General features: G+C 36.5%; 1 protein-coding gene across 8 annotated transcripts in view; it reads left to right on the top strand.

Moving 5' to 3' along the window:
- YAP1 (Yes1 associated transcriptional regulator) overlaps window positions 1–21,075 on the top strand; it is a 96,319-nt gene extending 75,244 nt beyond the window's left edge. For all 8 annotated transcript variants that reach the window (XM_069808317.1, XM_069808319.1, XM_069808318.1 and 5 more), the window contains 3 exons: window positions 11,072–11,202; window positions 16,224–16,336; window positions 16,954–21,075. In XM_069808317.1, the coding sequence (XP_069664418.1) occupies window positions 11,072–11,202; window positions 16,224–16,336; window positions 16,954–17,192 (483 nt within the window). In that variant the 3' untranslated portion in view covers window positions 17,193–21,075. The remainder of the gene's footprint in view (window positions 1–11,071; window positions 11,203–16,223; window positions 16,337–16,953) is intronic.
- Window positions 21,076–22,581: the final 1,506 nt, after the last annotated feature.

The raw sequence follows: 22,581 nt of genomic DNA, 5'->3' as shown, positions 1-22,581 counted from the left end.
ATTTTTCTGCATTGAAAACAACCTTCTTGTTTAGCATTCTTGAGGATACTGCTGTTCCAGTCCTGATGTCATCAAGATGTGTATTTAAAGCAAACCTCCTATTATATCTAAGGTAGTAGTTTGTGACTTTTAAGTACTGTTCATATGAATGTTCTTATCAGTTTGTTTAAACAGGTATGATCTTAAAGAAGGATATCTGTAATCAGTTAATAAAAAGTCACTTGAAATATTTATGATTTTTAAGCATGTACAGTGTAACAGAATTATTTAATAGACTAGAATAACAAAATAATTGCTATGGGGAAATAATATGTAATTATTCCATTTTGACATTTAACAGGCTCCTGCACAGATACATTTTCTGTATAGGAAAAAACAATTCTGAAAAGCCTCCCAAGGTCATACTAAAAGAAAATTGGTCAAAATGTGAATCATAATAAACAGTTTAATGCAGACTTCTTTTAGGCTCTTAAGAAGTTGAATATGGAATGAATATCTGAAAGGGTGGATTTATGGATATATTCGGAGAGCTTCTTGCTTGCTATTGCTAACAGTATTCTTAATCTACCAGTTCTTAGGACAATGTTTATATTGGCTTGTATTGTACTTTGTTTTTCTAAGAAAAAACACTCTACGCACTAGGCAAGAAAAACAATAAAAGAAAGCATCCTGTGTTTGGAAGCCATGAGTACTGGTGTCCTATTGCATTCTGAAGAGTACCACAAAATTTGTACGTTACTAGTTCTCCTGAGAAGATCATCTTCAAAATAAGGACCTTAGACCTTAGAAATAATACTGACACCCTGGAAAAAATACTTTTTTGTTTGGCAGTATCAGTGCAGCTCTAGAACTGAAGCATTCTAATTGAGATGTAACCATCTGATTCATTTACAGAGCATTAACCATATAATGATCTCGTTGATCAATAGTAGATCCTATTATGGAGGAGAAAAAAACTCCTTAAGAATTGCTGTTATACAAGGGAATAAACAGAGCAGCACATTCCTCCACACCAGTTAGAAACACCTTATCTTCTGCCACCATTAGGTCATTCAGAAGGCGTGTTTTTCTTACTGAATGCCAAAAGTGTATTCTATGTTTTCTTGTATGGCTGAAGTCCTGTCATCCAATTGTTCACTCTTCCACAGTAACTTCTTCCTGTTGCCAACTCAGAAGTATGCAGCGTGTGGAGAACTTGGGGATCAGTTTCATACTTAATAAGATCAGATTTTTGGAACCTCTTGAAATTGTGGCTTAAAACACTAAAAAGCTGCAAAAACTCAAAGGGACCTTATTGATAGTTAATTAAACGCATATGTAGTGGTCACTCTGCTTTGTTTGGGATGGGAACTGATGAAAGGTTTTATGCAAAAATCAGGATTCCAGTTACATGTAAAGTGGCTTCATACCAGGCTCACTTGTATACTCACCTGCCTGAGATCAGTTTTATTAGTCTGCATTTGCTAATGACTCAAGCTGCGTTTGAGTGATCTGGTGGATAGAAAAGTAGGCAATCGTGTAAACTTAAAAGTTCTATAATACTAGATTATTCATGTTGTATGATCTAAATGTATTTTTTGTGTTTTCATGTGTCACTTCAATAATGTAGTGAGCAGCCACATATGGAAGAAGGTGCTTAGAGAACTGCTTATGGAAATTGTTCTCTAAGTGCTTCTTGAGGCCTTGTACTGTAGAGGCAAATGTTATCTGCCTTCTCCAATGATGCTATTATTGAAGTCCAAATCTGTACATCCTGTCAGGTCATAGCCAAGCTTCTGAATCTGTGAAAAATCTATAGGAAGAATGAACATTTCTTTGGTCAACTTTTTCTTTTTGACAGATCCTTTCTTTCCTTTGTGAATAAAATTAATGAAATTTAGAGGGATTATCTGCTTTCATGATGATAAAGCTGTGCTTGGGGGAAGAATAATAGCTTCTCTTGCTAAATTTTAGATGTTCTTTTAAGAAATACTGAAAATCTTGATATATTCAGTGCTCTTAATTCTGGGAAGACTAAGTCTATTTTAGAGAGGGATTGCCAAGGTCTTCCATTTGTAAAGAAATTATATGACACCAGCATTCTTGAAGCTCACCTCTAATGAAGTATCTCTTTTTTATGGATTAAAAAACCTGAGAAGTATTCCATAACTTTTAACTGGATCTCTGAGCTTTTCTTAATTACAGAATCAAATAGGTTGGAAGGGACTGGTGGAGGTCATCTAGTCCAACATCCTGCATCCAGCCCAACCTCCTCTTCCTTCTTGACATTTTTGTCCATGTAACCTGGATACAGTGCCAATGTTGTATTGATATCTTTGTTCAGGATTTTTGGTACTGAGTGAACATTGTATTCTTGCCAGTTTTTATCTCTCTGCCATGATACTGTAGTATGCTGTGGTGACACTAACACTCAAAGTGTTATGTATGGAAGCGTTAGCACTGAAATACCTCCTGGAAAGATTAAGCAATTGCTCAGCTCCATCTTTTGTGGCAAGTACTGTAAAAGACTCTTCTTGTTTGAATGAGGGTGTGTTTTATTATAATTCTAAAAATGTCCAAGTTGAAGGTATTTGAAGCAAAAATTACAACTTCCATATTTACTGTATATAAACAAGAGCTATTGATACATCCTAGGAATTTGAAAACACCAACCATCTGTCCAGTTACTTAGGCTCATCATCATTTATGTGTGAACACCTTAGATGCCTACCTGTCTTAGTTAAGAGATTGAGTAACTTGACTTTCTCTCCATCCCCAGTAGCTCTCCTTCAATTTTCCTGCAATTAGCATCCGGTTGTGAACAGTGTCTCACCTAAAGTAGATGGCAAGTCAACTTTTGTATAAATCATAAAATTCGCTAGATGTTAAGTAACAGATTTCTTGCCTTCCAGTATATGATGGAAAGAAATAGAGGCAAATAATGTTGAGGTACTGATGGCATTATTCTTGGATGTTGTGCAGACTACTTTCTTGTGCTAAGACTTGGAAGATTTCTTATTTGTCTGCCGCTAATAGGGTATTTGCTAGTAAGATCAGCATACTACACAGCTGTTTATGTGATAGGTTCCTCTCTATGTGCTCACTCATTCCGTATCTGCTGCTTGTTTCTAGCACTGCGTGGAGATTCCTGTCTGAGAACCAGATACAGCGCTGCTTCCTTGCTACTTTGCTCAGTTGTGCTTTCCAACTTACCTTTCTGTTATCTCTGTGCTGCTTTCTTGGTAGTCCTGCATACCTGGAATGTGCTTTCTGTTAATTGTCTCCATTCTTTTGTCCCTTATATTTTATGAAGTACCTCTCATACTCTCTGTTCTGTTGCCCCGGACTTACTTCTTATCAACTTTTGAGTGACATTCTGGAAATTCCCCTACTCAGTGAAGAATCTGCAAAGACATATGGCCAGTCTGTCACTGTTTGCTGAATCACTTGGTTTTGTGTCTTCTTTTTTTTTCTTTCATCTTTGCTCTTACTGCATAAAATATAAGCACTTATAGTATTGAATAGTTACTGGGTTTGAAATATTATTTTAGTTTCTTATGATTCTGTTTTTTTAAAAGTTCGTCTTAATTGGTGTTTGACACCTTTCATCAGCTTAGTTGGGAAGATTCCAATGTTCCAGGACAGTAGTAATTTCGTAAGACACTATTACTATTTTTCAGTAGAATATTTTTTTTCAGTCACTTTGCATGTACACCGATACAAAGCTGTGTTACTGTCAGATTTGTGACATCTTCTAGAAAGTAAGGAAGGAAGACATCATTAAAAACAAGTACAGTCTTGAATTCTGTACTCTTGAACTTCCATGCTGTTAGTGAAGATGGAATTTTACTGAGGACTTACATTTTGGTTTGTTTTTCTCTTCCCTGTGATATGTCTTTAAATAACAAGATATACTTGTGTTCAAGTCTTGGTAGAAATCATGGGCAATAGTTATTTTAGTTTCTTAGTGAATCCCAAACACTGCTGTCTCTTGAATTTCTCGTTTCCCATTCCTCGTGTGTTATCTAAAGCCCACCTAGATTAACAAGATAAATGACTTGTCCTGGTTTTGTCAAGGGTATTTGTGTTGGCGGGGAGGGGTTGATGTTGAGTTTTAGTTGGGGTTTTGTTGGTTGGTTGTTTTGGGGGGGGAGGTTTGTTTGTGTTTTTTTTTTAAACAGAGAGAAGGTACTGAAGCCAGCCATTTAGTCTTTGAACATGGCTTTTTTGACCAGTGAAGATACGATCACTGGTATACGGAAACATTTTTTAAAATTACATTTACAAGATACAGGAAGAAAATTAAAAGATACTTGCAGCAAATTCATAGCTGTATTGTGTCCCTTGGTTTAAATTTGCCTTATTGCTTGGTATTTGGTAGAGAAAATGGTCTGTGATATGTCTTATTCTGAAGAGATCCATTATATGAAAAGTTTTGAGGAGGGCTAGCTAAGATACAGTGAAGAGTCTTTTTTGAACAAAGTTTTTTTCTCATTTAAAATTTTTGCTTCTGATTGAACTTTTTTTAATCAGTAGTCACAAACAATATTTACTCCCACTAAAATGAGAAATTTCAGGTATTTTATCTGTCCTTTTGTTGTGTTTTACTCACTTGATAGCTCTTTTTACTAGTACTAAGTTTTGCTTTGTTCCTTGTGGTTTAAGTTTTCTGTTAGATTTTTCTTTTACACAATGAACCGAAATTGCTACTGATTTCTTACTCTTCAAAACCAATAACAAAATACTACTGAAAAACTGTCACGCAGATAAGGGAGCTGAGCAGCATGTACAATATTGTAACTTGAAGTTTCCAAGTGACAGAAATCAATTTTGTATGCATTTATCTCAGTTTTCTTTGAAATGTTGTTACGTTATTGTTAGCAGGAATATTTTACTTCATTAGGTAACAAACCATTGTTATTCACTGGACTACCTTCCAAAAATCTTTGTAATTAATGAACTGACTTCTTTAGTTTATGGTAGTAACTTCAGCATGTAATAACAAATCTTAGCATATTGCCTCTATTTAAATAGGCATCTGTTTCTAGGAAGACGCTTGTATTTTAAGTAGCTAAAGGTTAGTTCAGATAATCTGTCATGTACCTGTCATTTACTCTGCATCAGTTGCACAGAGCTTTGTTATGGAGTACCATGAGGCTTACAGGTAAGGCAGCACACCTATGCAGTGCCATGACTTTAGAAATTAATTCAGGAGAAGGCTTAACCAGCTGTCTAGAGCCATCCTAAACTGGGGCTGAAGACTCCAGCTGAGGAGTTATGTGGTATTTTTTAAGCAAAATACTTTCTTCTTAATAAAATGACTTCTGAGAGGTCTGGTAGACATGCTCTGGCAAACTGAACTGCAGCAGTTTTAAGACATTAAACTCAGCTGTCTGCCAGAGATTGCCTTAATAATAAGGCAGCAGAACAGGATATGTCTAACATTGTTTTTTCATAATCTAGTAGCTGAAGCACTGGTGTGGCTACACTGCAAGACGGATCAGACACCTGATCTATCAGAAAAATTATTTTTCAGCTAGGTTGGTTTTTTTACTTGTCTTAGTGTATGGCTGTGCAAATGCTAGTTCCAGCTGAAGGGAGGGGTAAGAATATGCCGCCTGTAATGATAAGTAAAAAGTCACTTTGGAATTGCCCCTGGATTGTGACCCACAGTGATTAAGAGATCAAAGCACACATCTGCCTTGGTCCTGACTAACAAACTCTGCTTCTTCTAAACGCGATTAAATAAAACAAAGTTTTGTAAAGCATTGGCAATTTCAGCTTGGAGTTGGATGTCCTCTAGAAATTATGGAGATGTTCCTTGACCTAATTATTATTTAAGTCTTTGGTATTTCTGATAAGCAGTACACTAAGGTACTATTTTAAAGACTGTCTAGAAAATGCAAGCATGATTGGACATAAATAGGCAAGCATTACTGAAAGGGAGTCCTGTGTGGCTGGATTTGGGGGGTAAGGGTATGTTGGCTGCCATCAAAATATACAAAAAGTGGAATTCAGCTAGTTTTACTGCAACAGCAACATTGCTGTTGTTCAGCCATCTTGGGAACGAAGTGCTTTAAATGTTCTTCAGCTTCCGAAATAGTATAGCTTCATTCCTTATTGAAAACCACAGAAGTAAGTGAAAGGTGTTTGTGTGGCAAGAGCTGTAGAATTTGTTTCACACTCTCTGTTGGTTTAAGGGGGAAATGCTGAGCATTGGTAGCTAGAAGTTACACAGTAGGAAAGATATGAGTAACTTGAAAATTCAGAAGCTCTGATTCCACTTGCAGCATTTAACAAAATAATTTTGTTGCTTGCTTGTGAATTTAGATCTTTATGGACAAATACCCAGTCTAAAAGTCTATAGAGTAAATCAAATCTGCGTTCGTTGCCATTGTTTTTTATGCCCCTAATTGCTTCAGGACACATTTTGTGTCTGTACAGGAGTTGTAGCTCACTGCAATGGATTTCCTGGAGTCACTGGTGCTGTTTGCAGTTGCAAAACCTAATCACAGAAGTACCAATTGCTAAAGCAATTGCTAAAGCAATTGGTCAGCAGAAGATATGAGTCATGTTGACCTGAGTACAAGGTGGCCGTGAATAACAGCTTTTGCTAGAAGCAAACGAAAATTGGTAGAGGGAGGCCATCCAGCTCTGTGTGGCCTTCACGATTGCTGACTCCTGCTGACACGTACCTGCCTTAGTGGTGCTCCGAGACACCTCGGCTGGGCAGTTGCAGTACTGAAGCCACGGGCAGAGAGACAGTAAGAGGAGTATGAAGCAGTGGCACAGCAAAGGACTGCAAAACCAGATAAGAAGCCAGACTTTATTTACAAATGTCTACTCCAATTTATGCTGCCTTATCTGCACTTGCAATGCTCTGCGTAGCATTGAGTTCTTTGGCAAGTGTTTACAATACAATTAATTATCACTCTATCAGTATCACCTCTTAAATTAATTTTGTTGGTTTTTATGATTGCAACACTGAATGATTTATTCTTCCCCTTTACTCTTCCCTAATTACATAATTCCTCATTGCTGAACTCGTCTTCATCTGTCCATGTGTTTTCCCTGTTTCTTTTGTACATATGCTGTAAATTTGTGGCCCTCGAACAAGAATATAAATACTTGGTCTGAAGAAATAACTGGTGCTGTAAGTCTGCCCATAAGTGTTGTGGTCTTCTCTTTCCCCTAACACTTCTCTCCCACCCCAGCTGAATGAAGCCTGTGGATCATTTGATAGTTGAGCAGTGTTTGGGGGCAGAAATGTTACAATTGGACCTTTTAAAGTAAATTTACCAAAAACCCCCCAATTATAAGGATATATCAATTAAAGTTGAGTAGCATATCTTATGTTTAATACAGTAAGCATATGATACGTGAGTTGCACAAGGGAGTCTTTTACCTTTCCTCAAAAGCACGATGAAGATAAAAATGCGCTGAAAAGAGTAATTTTATAAAGTTAATTTGGACATGGTGTGAATGACCTGGAAATTCATGTAAAACTTAATCTGTATGCAATTATTTAAAAAAAATTGATAAGGTCAGCCAGATAAATTACACGATGCTGACCTTATTTTTAAAATTACTTTGCTTAAGGAGATGAGAGATCATTTTGGTCTTTATGTAATAACCAAAATTCAGCTTTTGTGTTAACAATAGGAATGCTAAGCTTTTATTTTCCCAGAGGTACTTAAAAAAAGTTTGACATACTTAGAAAAAGAGGATGAGATCAAGTTATAGAAATCTAAGCCAGGATTTTGTCATGGTTTTATTTTTGCCTCCAGACTTTAAGTACTTCTAATAAAGGATATATTTTAAAGCATGAACTAAAAGCCTAGAGTTCACATTGCTCTGTTTGGAGCTGGGAGAGGCTTGTACACTCCCATAGGTTTTTTTTAAGTATAGGAAAGGCATAAGTTTTTTATTGAAAATCAGTTTTATAAGGAAGAAGAAATGAAAAGACCATTCTCCAAGCAACACAACTTTAGCTTCCATTACATGCACCTTTTAGGAAAAATAGTCTTAATACACTCTTCAGGGCTTGTAGAAAACTTTGCTTATCTTATGGAATGATTATAAATTGCTCTGTATTTGTTTCTGAAGAGCTCGTCTTTTTTGGTAATTTCTTTCTCTTTCAGACTCCCCAGATAGAAATTTATTACTGGAATGAGTAATGGAATAACATTCTTTCTAGGCGGAAGTGCTGTAGTTCTGCCTCCTGAAAAAGTAGCAGTAATGCTACTTACAAATAGTTAAAAATAGTTGTAGTTTTGCACTTTTAGCAATGTTGTTGAAACAAGGATAAAAGTAGTACTAATATTAAAAAGCTTTATTTTACTATGTTGTATGTGCCAAAGAATAAGCAAAATACAGTTCTCTCTCCTGGTTTAATACATCTCTTTTTAGTGGGCCTTCAGTGAAATGTGATTTTTCTTTTTTAGCTGGCTAGTATCTGAGCTACATTTGTTTTTTACCGTACTATTTAAGTTCATACATTGACGAAACTTCAATCTCTCCTACCCTCTAAGGATTTAGAAAATGCAAAGGTAACTTTCCCGTTTTTCCAAATTGCTTATTCCTTTGTAATGACTTTTTTTCGTAAGGTACAGAAGAGAAATTTGTGTGTGTTTTCTTTCCTGGTGTCAGTAACTCTTGAAAAGGGGACCTGCATGGATTTCTCTTCTCTCTCCTTCCTTGCCCCCTGCCCCTTTTTGTTTTAAAAACTATTGCATCAAGAGGCAGTGCTGATTGGAAAGACCAGGCCTATCACACAATGAGATACTATGTCACTTTAGTGCTTTACATAGAGAAATGACTCTGCGTTGCTTTTGCTTTGTCATGACTCTTTGGGGCATTGGCACTTTTGGCTCCACTTCTTCATCCTAGTCAGGGACTGCAGCCCAAGGAAATAAAAACACAACGCACAGATCAAAGCAAGAGGGAAGGGGAAAAGGACAGAGCATTCTTGCCACAGCAAGGCAGTTGTAGCTACGTAAGAGCAGAGCACTCACTGATTGACAGCTCTGCTATCAGAGTGAAGAAGGGTGTACTGTATTCCAGGTATGAATCCAAGGCTGAAAATGTTCCAGAAGTAGTGGTGCAAAATCAAGTTGTTGTTGTTGTTTTTTTTCCTTCCTTCCTCTTTCATTGGACAGCTAGCAAGATAGAAATATTTAAAAGTAGCTACCACAGGAAGGCAGTTTCTCAGAGATGGGAAGGCTCAGGTGACATTGGGAAGAATACTAGTCTCCAGAGGAATGGCATAAAGATTGTGGTGTGATTGAGCAGTTCTTGAGCCATCTCTGGGATGGCTGCTCTAAGGCCTTCTGCCTTCCTCAGATCACCATTTGGGAAGCATTCCAGGAAAGAAAATTTTGTTGTTGTTGTTGTTGTTTTCCTAAATGGATTGAGTCCACTTGTATATCAACCTTCTTGTATCAAGGCTGATGTGACTGATAGAATTTTGTAAACTTAGCTGTAAGACCTCATAATATAGTCTTTGCGCTTGGTTTTATTACATAAGCAAATGAAAATCAGACGGATAAGCCTATAGAAATGATTAAAAGGTGCCTACCATCCTGTGATCTGAAAATGAGGAGGAGTATTATTACTGTTTATTAGAACAGTGGCCAAGTAAGTGATGGTGAGCAGAGGACTGGATTTACTTGGAGTAGGCAATTGCGTGTGATGAACACAAAAACCAGTGGTATATTTGTACACTTTCTGCAAAGGTGTAATCAACTGGAGTGAGAAAACCTTCTAGTACAACTGGAGTGAGAAAAACTAGTATGAACATGAAACTTGATATTAAAGGAATATGTAGAATAATAATCCACAGGAATGGGATTGAAGCATATGCAGATTAGAAAAGGAAAAAAAAAACAACCAGGTGGTAGGGAAGCATTCAATATTTGGCACAATCTGCCGGAAAATAAAATAGCCTTAGACTTTTTTAAAAAGAAATCACTTTGAAGAAGAATTGGAGAAAGATTATTTTTATATATTAAAAGTCTACAGTAGTCCTTAGGCTCTTAATTTAGAATGGATGAAAGCTGCTTATTTTACAAGTGAGAAATATTGAGTATTGTCAAGACTGACAGGATTGGTTTTGCCTGAGATTAGCTTCCCAGCCACAGCCTGGAAATCACATACTACTAATTAATAAGGGTAACAAGATAGTCAATAGATTTCTTTACCAGTCTCTACATTAACAAAGCACAGACTTGGTGAGCCATTGATGATATTTTAGGAGAGCTGCTTGAAGAAAGTTATTCTATTTTTCACATGTGTAACTCATGGATTACCTATTTTAAAAGGGAGAGAGGGGGCACTGGAAACTATGTAAAATGCTGCTTATCTCCATCCACCTTTAATTTTGTGCATATTAAAACTTACTTTCATTAAATAGTAATGACAAGCTTTATGGATGAATTGATTCAAGTTGGTGCACAGTCAGATGTGTAAAAACATATATGCAGTCTAGGTTCATAACTTCAGAAGTGCAGTGTCTTAGTTTTACTAAGAAATTCCTTTGAAGAGCTTTAAGATTTATGTGTGGGACAAATCACTGATTTGATCAGTTAGAAGTTTCAAAATGCATGCCTCAAACAGGAGGAGTAAATGGGAACTTGTAGGGAAAGACTTTAAACTTTGCTGAATGAAACAAGCAAGGTAAGGAAACCAGGGACTAAATCAGAACTTAAAAGAAATGGGAAAAAAGTACTAGTCAGCAGAGCTAGACAGACATATCTTAGGGGTCATATAGTGTTAACAATTCTTTTTTTGATCTTAAGAATAGACTTAGCAAAAGGATATTGAAGTGAACTAGAAAAGATTTATGTAAACATACAGATATATATCCATAAATATATTTACAGTGAAGTCTCTGTAATACTGGGCTTGACTGGTGGAACTTTCATTGTCATTGAAGCCAGTAAAAATTCTTGTTTTGTCTTCAGAAACTTATTGAAATCTTGTAACTGCAAACAGTAAAAGCCTCAATTACCTATAATGTCATGTGTTTGTTTATCTGAAAAGTGTATTCAAATGCCTAACATGATATTTCTTTCTTCCCCTCCTCCTGTTCTAGGAATTGGCTCTCCGTAGCCAGCTTCCAACAATGGAACAAGACGGTGGATCTCAAAATCCTGTGTCATCTCCTGGAATGTCTCAGGAACTGAGAACAATGACTACAAATAGTTCTGATCCCTTTCTTAACAGGTTTGTAGGAGTAGCTGCTAGAGGGGAAAAAAATTGATTTAGAATTCTGTTTGGTGCATGTAATAGTTTATTTTGAACATCTGTCTGTGCCAAAAGCCACAGCTGTAAATGAATCTTTCCTTAAATGGCAAGTCTAGTAAAAGTTGAGGATTAAAAGCTGTCTCCTGTGGGAGGAAGTAGTCTGTTCAGACTTGTAGGAAGGTTTTTTATTCAAAGTCATAACATGTTTGCCTCTGCATAATCTGTTGACTAACAGTCACTTCAAATTACTGACTCAGAAGAATTTGTGAATAGCTTGCTATGAGATCAAATGAACTGTTGAGGCACATTTAGGACTACACCTTGAGGTTCATTTTAAGGTTTCTCCATTCACCCTTCCCCTTCACTTCAGGTATTTAATTTAGCAGTATTTTTACTCTGCTAATGTTAGGTCTGCAAACAGTCGCATGTTTCATTTTAAATGCTGTATTATTTTGAAGTGGGTCTTCTAATTCAGGATTTAGATTTTTACAGTATAGACTAGTCTTCTTCATATAAATTTTTCCTTCATCCCTCTAAGTTGGAGTGTTTGTTTTGTTGGAAATACTGTTCTAATTACAGCTTGAAAATACTTCATACTAACCATTACAGCTTTGGAGAAACTTCTGTAGCTTGAGAAATTGTATCTGTATTTTTTTGCTTAGCATGCTGGAAAGAAAAGGTGAAAATGGTAGAACAGTCAAATCTCCAAGCCACATAAACTTTTAATTAATGGCGTAAAAATCTACTGACCTTTCAGCAGTATCAAGTAGTTGATCTTAAGTTGGAGTAGTTAATTTTGTAGTTCTTCATTGGACTGTATTTTGCCAGCATTCTAAACTGATATCAACTCAGTATCGCCTACCATAAAAGGGAAGAATTACGTATTCTGTCAGAGTTCATCACTGCTTTTCTGCATTACCTTGAAATGTTATCCTAACTCTAGGATGCTTATTGTAAGTGCTCATGAACTATAACAACATACTCATCCTTCTCTTTAATGGTACATTATTATACTCGTGGAAAACCCCACAAAATTCATCTTGATTCTTTCAATGTAAATCTTGACTTCCATGGGTTTTGCCACCAATACAGTTTCAAACCTGATTGTAAGGTAATAAGTCCACGTCATGTTAGAACTGGCATGATTTTGGAGTAGGGCAAGCTTAAATACCTGCCGTAATTTTAGATGCTGAAAACAGTTAAAATCTTTGTAAACCTTTGCTGCAATTATAAATACCTTCCCATGTTCTGTTAAATAACTTCATGTTGCTAATATCACACACTTAGGTTCTTCATCCCTAAAAATGTACTGTCATTCCATGTAACTTTTCCAGTTACTGATATTCCATCAGCTTAGCTTAAGTTTGTTTCATTTTCTGCTTTTTCCAGGAGATGTCTCTGTCATTTCATATACTCTATCCTCACTCTAATTCTCAAAATTAGTAAAGTTCGGTGGAGATGGTGCAAGAACATAGCCTCCATCTTGCCAGTGGAATCTGTTGTCATTCATATAGTTTAGGTTATGTAAATAACATCTGTTGCTCTTAAGCTTTTTTGCCTACTGCATTAAGTATTTTCTGTGCTAGTGTTATGTGTGCTACTGTGAGAGTGAGAAAAAAAGTTTGTCTCAAGGCACGCAGTGCTTTGTATATACTGGAGAAAACTAAGTTTAAAAAAAAAAAAAAAAAAAAAAAAAAAGCCTTGCACATGGAGAAGAAAGTAATGTTTTGTTATTAAACTCTCCCTAAGGAAGTAAGAGGTATTTCCAAATTTTGGATAAGCCCTTCAGGAAGACTTACCTCCTCCACAGACAAATCTGATTAGAAAACTTCATTTCTTGTTAGAGGGAGGGGTTGTCCTCCATAGAATTAATCCTTGGATCTGGTATGAGCCTTAACTGTGCTGGCCCTGTCCCAAGGAATAAAAAGGACAAGAAATCTTAAAATTGACCTGCTGTCCTATGAGAAGCCTCTGTAGATGGATGATTGCCTTGATGTGTTATAGTAACATACTAGCTTGAATTTCTGGAAGGCTGTTGCCATCATACATTGAGCCCAGGTATATTTTGAAATTTGTTCTTAAATGATATAGAATACTCACATCTTCAAAACCTGTTTTTTGATGTGAAAGAAACATCTTCAAGTTTCAAATGGCCACGGCAGTGGACTAACGCAGTTTATCCATTGTGAGTCTACGAACATGAAATATAAAATGATGGATCTTTACCATTAATTAGAAACAGGAAAAAAAAAAAAGCTAGAAAAGGCAAATTCATGTTGCCTGTAATTTTTTGGCAGGTTGATAATTAGCAAGAACTATTTTCTGTAAGGTGCAAAAAGATACTACTTGCCTAATTGCAAATATGTTTAACTGGGCTTTTTTTGTAGCCCTTACCCCATGCAAAATACTGAAAACCCGTACCTGACTTGAGTTCACAATATCTTAATTTGCATTTTCGTTTGAGCATTGTCCCTCCTAAGTAATTTTATGTACATTACCACACTTAATTCTGGCATGTGGATAAGGGAAAGGAATTTTAAAAAAGGAATTTGTGGGTATGTGTTGCTATCTCTGAATTGGATGCAGCAGTCCAGTAGTTGTGATGTCCATTAAGTTCAGACTTGGAGAAATACTTCTTTCTATGTTTATAGGGTATATATAATTTCCTGGTGAGACAGTCCTCCTAACTTTGGGTACCAAAGTTGAATATCCAAAGCTTAGGTAGTTGAATATTTTCCGCTGCTTACATAATCAGAACATCTGAAAAATCTCAGAAAATAATTGCTACATTGGAGCAATTTGAGAAAATATACAGTAGTGTTTTGATTTATGTAGTCAATCTTCTGCCTGCTGTCTTCAGTTCTTACTGTCATTGTGGTATATTTTATTTTTTGAATGGGACATCCAGCAATGCAGACTTCATTAGACTATTTCACCTTTTAGTTTGCCACTCTGTTTATATGTTTTTGTCTGTTAGATTTATATTGGTAGTGATGGTAATTCTCCATTTAACTCCTAAATTGGGATTTCTTTTGTATACACATATTCTAACAAGTATTAGTTGAAGAAGCATCCACTCAATTTTGAGTAATGCAGTTTAGCTGCGTGTGGTAATTTTGGGTGGTGTGACTACTAAATGAAGAAATCCTTGTTGAAGAAAGAGGGAATGTGTATTAAAGAGTGGTTTGAAGAGAAGGGCTGGACATTCCAAGTGTGAGAGCAGCAGCCAAAAAGCTGCCTCTACTAGAGTGATTTAGTTCAGCATAGTCTCAGTTCTGTTTTTAGTATTTGGTCCCATGAAGTAAACCAGCATTTTTTTTCACATAAGTTTTAAATAGCTTAATTATTAGGATTGTTATCAAATGTGTGGTGACACTATTTTTAAATCAATCTAAAAATAAAATAAATATTTATGATTTAACTATAAAGAAATGTTAGGTTTTCTTTCTTGTGTGGCAAAGATGTCTTCGTGAAATCTAATACATATACATATATTTATGGCTGATGGCGTTCTACTTACATCCGATATTGAATAGCTATTCAACCATCATCTGCTTGGTTCTTCATACTTGACAAAAAGGCATACACTATATATTTCATGAGCACATTATGGGAAAGATCAGTATGTCTTCAAATGCTAATTCAAACAGTAAGTCAAGTTGATCTTCATTTAGTATTCAAACTGGAAAATCAGTAAGGATTCTCAGTGAATGCTACCACAACCTGAAGATTTTGAAAATATTTTGTGAAGCTTGGGTATTAGGAGATGCAGGGGGAAGGGAGGTAATGGTATATTTCTACAGCTGCTTATGCAGGCCACAGCTCCTTCCAGCAAACCTGCTCCAGCGTGGGCTTCCCACAGGATCCCAGCCTCCTTCGGGCACCCACCTGCTCCGGCGTGGGGTCCTGCCCGGGCTGCAGGTGGAGATCTGCTCCCCCGTGGACCTCCCTGGGCTGCAGGGGGACAGCCTGCCTCACCATGGTCTTCCCCACGGGCTGCAGGGGAATCTCTGCTCTGGCGCCTGGAGCATCTCCTCCCCTCCTTCTGCACTGACCTGGGGGGCTGCAGGGCTGGGGCTCTCACATCTTCTCACTCCTGTCTCCCAGCTGCTGTGCAGCATTCGTTACCCTTTCTTAAATACGTTATCACAAAGGTACCACCACTGTCACTGACGGGCTCAGTTTTGGGCACCAGCAGGACCATTTTGGAGCTAGCTGGAACTGTCTGCATCTGACATGGGGTCAGTTCCTGGTGTCTTCTCACAGAAGCCATCCCTGTAGCCCCCCTGCTACGAAAACCTTGCCATGTAAACTCAATACACTGGCCTACTTCCCTCCCTGCTCTCCCCCCCCGGCCCATCCCAAATTGCGTGCTGCAGCTTTCTTGGTCTTCCTCGCTCCACTGGCAGTCAGATGGCAGTAAGGCAGCGAATGCATGTAAGGTCCCATGCCATCGCTGTTTTGTTAACTGTTCCATCAACAAGACTGTTCTGAACAGGGTTTGCTTACAGGATGGCTTCTGTACCAGTATTTGATTTATATTAGGGCGCTCTCTTGCCGTGACGTGTACGACTGAACTAGTAGTAATGCAACAGTGGGAAGCAATTGAAAAATCACTAAAGGAGTTCCAACTATAGCTCTTATTTATAACAGCAGTGACCTAAAAATAGATTTCAGTGGTAGGTTAAGTGGGGACTTCAGTAGTTAGAAATACTTTTTTATCCTTACAGAAGTGTGAAAGGGTATGCTGTTATTATTATTGTTTTATAATAATTAGGGACTATCTGTGATATGCTTCCAATGGTTTGGAAAAGGTCTGAATAAAATAAAACAAAACTCAGGTGTCTCACAAAGACAAAGGCTTCAGATTTTGATTAGAATAGAGCATTTCTCCCGACAGCAGTGTTTTCAAAGCCCTTGAATTGGTTCAAAAACAAGCATTTATTTTAATTTCTTCAGTACTCTACCCTCATTTTTTTCCTCCCTTTCTTCTGTTACAGTGGAACATATCACTCCAGAGATGAAAGCACAGATAGTGGACTTAGCATGAGCAGTTACAGTGTCCCCAGAACCCCCGATGACTTCCTGAACAGTGTTGATGAGATGGATACAGGTCTGTTTTTGTGTACAGCCTTAATGCATGTTTTCCAAATATACTTGTGTCCATTTGCAATGAAAACAAGCAACTCTGAGAAGCTGTGATAATTTTTGCATTGTTTTTCCACCTTCTTCTGTTTCTCTAATAGAAATATTATGGATAGATTTGTGAAAAACATAACTTGTAATCAACTCTACTGAGAGGATGGGTGATTACTCATAAATAGTATCACTCCTGTTATATGGAATTTGAGTGTTCATTTGCTTTTTTAAGTAATATCATTTGTTCAGACCTAAGAATAGTGCCTTGTCCAGTGTTGCTAATACTGCTGCAAAACAATGCTTGACTCAATATTGTCTTTTCCTTTAAGCATAAAAATTAAAATATGCTAAATGACATCAAAGATACGTAGAGATTTGGGTCAGGAGGTGAAAAGGTTGAAACAAAGGCATGTTCTTTGTACATCTGCACGCAGTCAAGTCATCTTTGGTTTTTGTGATGGATTTCTATGAATCATGTTGCTTGTATGATGCAAGAGATATATGATTAACCTTTAACCAGTTGTCCTGATAAATTGTGGGTTTGGTACTTCGAGTATATTTAATATCCATCTTGCTTTGTGTTATAACTAGGTGACAGTATCAGCCAAAGTAACATACCGTCCCATCAGAACCGTTTCCCAGACTACCTTGAAGCCATTCCAGGGACAAATGTGGACCTTGGGACACTGGAAGGAGATGGGATGAATATAGAAGGAGAAGAACTGATGCCAAGTCTGCAAGAGGCTTTGAGCTCTGACATCCTTAATGACATGGAATCTGTCTTGGCAGCCACCAAGCTAGATAAAGAGAGTTTTCTTACTTGGTTATAGGGGCCTCAGGGAGACTGAATTCTAAATCTGTGAAGGATCTAAGGAGATTAGGACATCTGTATCTGAAGTTCAGAACAAGCCAGTGTGGCACACTTTGGCTTGTGTTCAGAAAAAGTAAATGAACAGATATTCAACAAGATTCTTTTCATTTTGCTCTTCCTTGTCCATCGCTGCTGTTATATATTGCTGACTTTTTTCCACAGTTGACTCTGAAGAACAGACATCTTCTTGATCTTTTTCTATTGCTGTTGCAACTACTGTTCAAGGGGGGTGGGGAGGGGTGATGAGCCTATTTGGATGACGAATGCCATTCCTTTTGTCCTAGTGTGCGCTTGCATATCATTTTATCTAAGTACTCAGATTTGAGAGTTAATTTCTGCATGTCACTGCTTGTAGTTTGCTCAGCTAGTTGTCTCCTGCTGCCTGTGGCAAGTGGTAAAACATGACATACTGGGGTGACAAGCCAAAAATGATGTATCTGGTCAAAAGAAGTCAATACTGATTTGGAGATACAACTTAAAGGAGGGCTGAAGACTGTTTGGCATTAAGTGTTTCTACTAGTAGCTCTTCCATTAGTCACAAAGTGCTCTTGTTCATATTTTATGTTATAGTAAATCATGAGTCATTTTACATAGAAACATATATGAATTTTGATTGTTGCCACATATTCTAGCCTAACTTTTGTTTGTCAAAAATAGTTTGATTATTTTTGTTAGTTGGTTTAACTGTAGCTGTAGGATGGGAAGTAATTATAGGTGTTCTCTTTTTTTTTTTAATAGTGAAATCTAAGGGTTTTTTCCTGATTTCACATAGTCTTATTTAAATCTGAATTGTCTGCTTTTTTATACTTAAAACATGCCTATTGTAGCCTGATAAGCTAGTGAGTACATAAACCAGTATGTTTTGCCTGTAACTTTTTTATTTTTTTAAAGGCTAGCTTTGAATGTAATCCATTAGAATTCACGACCAGTGGCTTATTTTTCATGTTTATTTGCAAGATTTTGAATTAGAATCTTATTGCAGCAATGTAAAAGTTAGAATCCTAAGTGTTGTATGTACAATTTTAAAATGCATTTTAAAGTAGCAGAAACCATTTTAAAATGACAGATACATCTAATCTCTCTTCTGGTTTTCAGTTTTGATATCTAAGTGAGTTTAGATTTTAAAATCCTTAATGGGAAAAAAAATTATGAAAAGTTTCTCTTAAGTTAGCATGGAAAAAAGTCTGAACTGTTAATATCACTCTTAAGTTGCAATGAAAAGGCTAGAACACCAAAAAAAAATCCTCAGAAAAACTCCTAAGTGTAATAGTTATCAAATTCTGTTTGGTGAAAAATAAGCCCTGGACACTATATGTAGAAGAATGTAAAGATATGTGTTAGATGGTGACATGAGCAGGTAATGAAGTGTATATTAGTAGTAGAGCTTAGCATGGGGTAGAGGTGAATATGAATTATCTTTATTTTAACAGGAAAAGATGTATCACTAAGTTGTCTGCAGGAGTTGACACAGTTTCCAAAGAGTATTTTTAAATGAACAAAATGAGCATGAATCAAACTTTCAGTATAAGCTATGAAGTTTTATGGGGCTTTTGTTTTTTTCTGATAAAAAATAGTGTCATCAGTTAACACCTCTATAATTAAGGGCCTGTCACCATTCTCAACATGAGCCTTTATTTTCAAGGGTGTATAACATGGCTATAAAGATACCGTAAGCGTGAAACTTGGTTTTGAAAAAAATCTCAGCTAGCAGGGACTTCTCCTGGGGAGAGATTTTTGGGGGTTTTTTTGTTTTGTGTTTTTTTAAAAACATTGGATATTTTTCGAGTTTGGAACAAACCAGCAAAACAAAACAACAAAAAACCCCGTATTATTATCATTTGAGTTTTTTTATGCTTCAGAAGTAGTTCTGTTTTGGGATAATATAAAGAATGAAAACTCTGAACCAAGTCTCATTTTAAAAACTGAAGCAGCAGAGGCAGAGATGTGAAATTTGCCACTACAAATCTACATTTACTACTTTACGTAAGGGTCTTAGTGTTTGAAATACATAAAATTGTTTGCGACTTGTTATGGCATACAAGCAGGTTTTAAAATACCAATTTTCAAAACACATCCACAATGACATATACATTCTGCTACACCAATAATTCAGCGATTAATAGGCCACTTATATTGTGCAATGACACAGTAGCTCCTAAAGCAGTTTATTGTGTCCAAGATAGGGATTTTAGTAGCATTTTTACAATTTCATTATGAATTCTTCTCTTTCTTCCCTTCAGGAAAAAAAGACACTAAGTTGTTATAACTTGAATGGTCTGACATAAAACCACAACAGCAAGGAAATTCAGAGTTGATTCCATTTCAGTTGTCTTCCACAGTTGTATCCAGGTATAATAGCACATACGATGCACTGAGTGCAAACTCCTGACATGCTGTACCTTGCTACAACAGGGATGAGTACAGAACAAATTTTCTTTCCTTGCTTCTGTGTGTTTGTCACAGCTTTAATATATGAATGTTTTCTTCTCATTGTAGAAACACTAAATGGCTTATACTGTATTTGGGTAGCACTGCTTAGGGTAGATACTGACAAACTGGGAATCCTTGAACTGCTCTAACCTGAATTATGTTTTGTGATACTTATTTTAATTGATTTTAATACATTTCCGTTCTCTCATTTATTAGGAAACATACTATAGAGATGCTGTACTGTTGGCAATCAACATTAATCTGGATTTTTTTTTTTTTAATTCTGCAAATGCATTGTTTGATGAAGTGGTTAAAATTGTTTGAAATGCAAAAGTGTTTTGGGTAGTATTTTATACTGATGTATATATTGAAACAGAAATCATTGTAATAATTGTAGTAGCTTTTAGTTATAAATACACTACATGCAGAGATGGGGCTGTACAGTACTGTGCTGTTCAACACCTGCGCAGGGCTACGGCTTGGAAACAGGCTGCAGTGTCAGTAAACCATACAGATCAAATATTGTACCATTCAGTGTTGGCGCTCACCAATGCAAAAGGAGGAGAGACAATTTCAACATGATTAACGCTACATAGCTTTCACACATCTGGTAAATTAGTACTAAAGTGACCTTTTCACTTACAAGCATGTTTTTTATACAAATTAACAGGTTTGCCTGTGTAAAATAATTTGTTTTCTGTATCTTGGAAAAAATACTCTCCACATTTAGAATGTTGTATGTTAGAGAACTCTTAAATGCACCCTTGTCAAAAATTATATATATTAGTTACCAATGTTACTTTTAGATATGAGCATGACTGTAAGTTAGGTACTTAAGTACGTTCTGTTACATTATTTTTCTTTATGTAATACTTTTTCAGTTGTTTTATTTGGTATAAATATATACTTTGTGCTTAAACATCTTTGTTTGTTTTTAACATTCAATGGTATGTAAAGATACTGTTTCCTTCAGTAAGATGGATGCATTGAATTGTTGGAATTCCTATTGTAGTATGTCTGTTCTCATCCCCCTTGTCACTGCTTTTGTAGTCATAAACTCCAGTCCTGCAAACATTGTGTACAAGCTCACCTAAGAGACAAGGGAGCCCCACTGAAGTCAGTGAAGGCTTAACGTTAAAGTATGCATCTCTGTGTTTGCAATAACAAAGAGACAGTGACTCTACTGAGCCTCATACAGTTTGTATAAAACAATACTTTAATTGCATATGGCACTATAGTGAGAGCTGGTAACAGCACTTCTGTTATCTACTATAAGAAAGCATCCACTTTTTGCAGATATGCTTGCAATGTTCAGGATCTTCCCACATAGCAGATACGTTTTTGGGTAACTCTAAGTTTATACAATAATTTGTGGCAGACTATCAATAAAGACACGCTATTTTCCTTTCCAAGTTTTGACTTATGAATTGTGAAATATGTAATGACATACCTTGAAAGTGTCTGAAGATTTTAGTTTTAATGAATCCTGTCAAGATTTTTTTATTTTGACCCTCTGTAAAACAGAAATTCTGAAACATGTTTTTTTTAATGTAATGTAATTCATCGTGGCTGAAGTCATACACTATTTGCATTTTAGCAGTTCCAGAGTTACTGCTATTGAGCACTGAAATGCCTCAACTCTGTCAAATTCAGTGCAGTTGTGTGTTCTCTTAGAGGTCCAGGGCTCGATGCTTCTATCAGTTTGTCTTTTACTCATGAGTTTGTAGCTAGGTTTAGTCACTCAGATTCTTTAAATTTAAACCTAACATCACACTTTGCACCTGGGAGCAGAAAGCCAGTACCAGGGCATGACAAGGCACCAATTTTATTTGCTGATATCACTCTCTCCCATTTTGTAAGGTGGTGACGTATTGCAGCAATTGAAATATGAGTGACCTTCTGAGGCAGCCCTAAATAGACTGTATTACAGCAAAGCAGGATATCTGGCTCAGGTGGTCCAGGCTTGCTTGGCAATTCTTCCTGAAATATTTTCAACACTTAGTTAAAAATAAAAAGTACTGGTTTCAGTAAGCCAGAAATAGTATGCTTCCAAGGAAGCTTTGAGTCTTCCCTATGGTAATGTGCAGGTTATTGGCAAAAAAAGTGTTTTTCACCTAGGATCATTACAAAATAATTATCTGAGATCAGGCTATGATCTGTCTAGCACCTCCTGTTCTGGAGGTTCATTCAGTGATAAAGTGGGGCCATTGATTTTATTTACAGTATCAGCATCCATAGTTTATATGTTCTGTTGAAGAGTAAAGGTGTGCTTTGTGCCCGTTGTCATCACCACTTATTATTGCTAACAATAGTTATCCACATCCTCTAAATTGAGATGTCATCAAAATATCTGTACAGCATGAGAAATCTTGGTTGATGTGAAATGGTAAAACCAACACTAACAGAAAAACCAAATTGTCTTTAAAATATGGGGTAGAGCTTTGTACCAACTACTATACCCAGTACTTAATGTCTCTTAAACAAAGCGCCAGTATGTTTTTCTCTAAAGAAAAAAGATTGAGGAAGCGTGTTGAATAAGAAATGGATAAATATCTATAGATCTGACAAAGCTGCCTAATGTTTTTTGTGGAAAACTCATGATTTTTACTTTTTCTGACATGCTCCTCTCTCTTTAATGCAGAGGTTGTAACAGTGAATGCTACAGATGTAGGCTGTTATTGACTGGTGTTATTTTCTCTATATGGCAGTGAAGTTGGTCACTCTGATTATAGTGTTTTCTATATTAAACTGGCTTGTATTAGAACAGAGAGGCAAAGTAATCTTATTGGATTTTCCTGTATTTTTGTTAGCAAGTGATTTAAAAAAAAAGAAAAAAGGGGGGGGGGTGGTGGCAGGGAAAGCCGGGAGCAGCCGAAGAGGTTTTCTTCAATGTTATGCAACAGCGAAATAGAGCTCCA

This window comes from Haliaeetus albicilla, chromosome 20 (assembly GCF_947461875.1).
Source record: "Haliaeetus albicilla chromosome 20, bHalAlb1.1, whole genome shotgun sequence".
Taxonomy (NCBI): Eukaryota; Metazoa; Chordata; class Aves; order Accipitriformes; family Accipitridae; genus Haliaeetus; species Haliaeetus albicilla.
The sequence above is the reverse complement of the archived record's forward strand: the minus strand, read 5'-3'. Positions and strand labels throughout refer to the sequence as shown.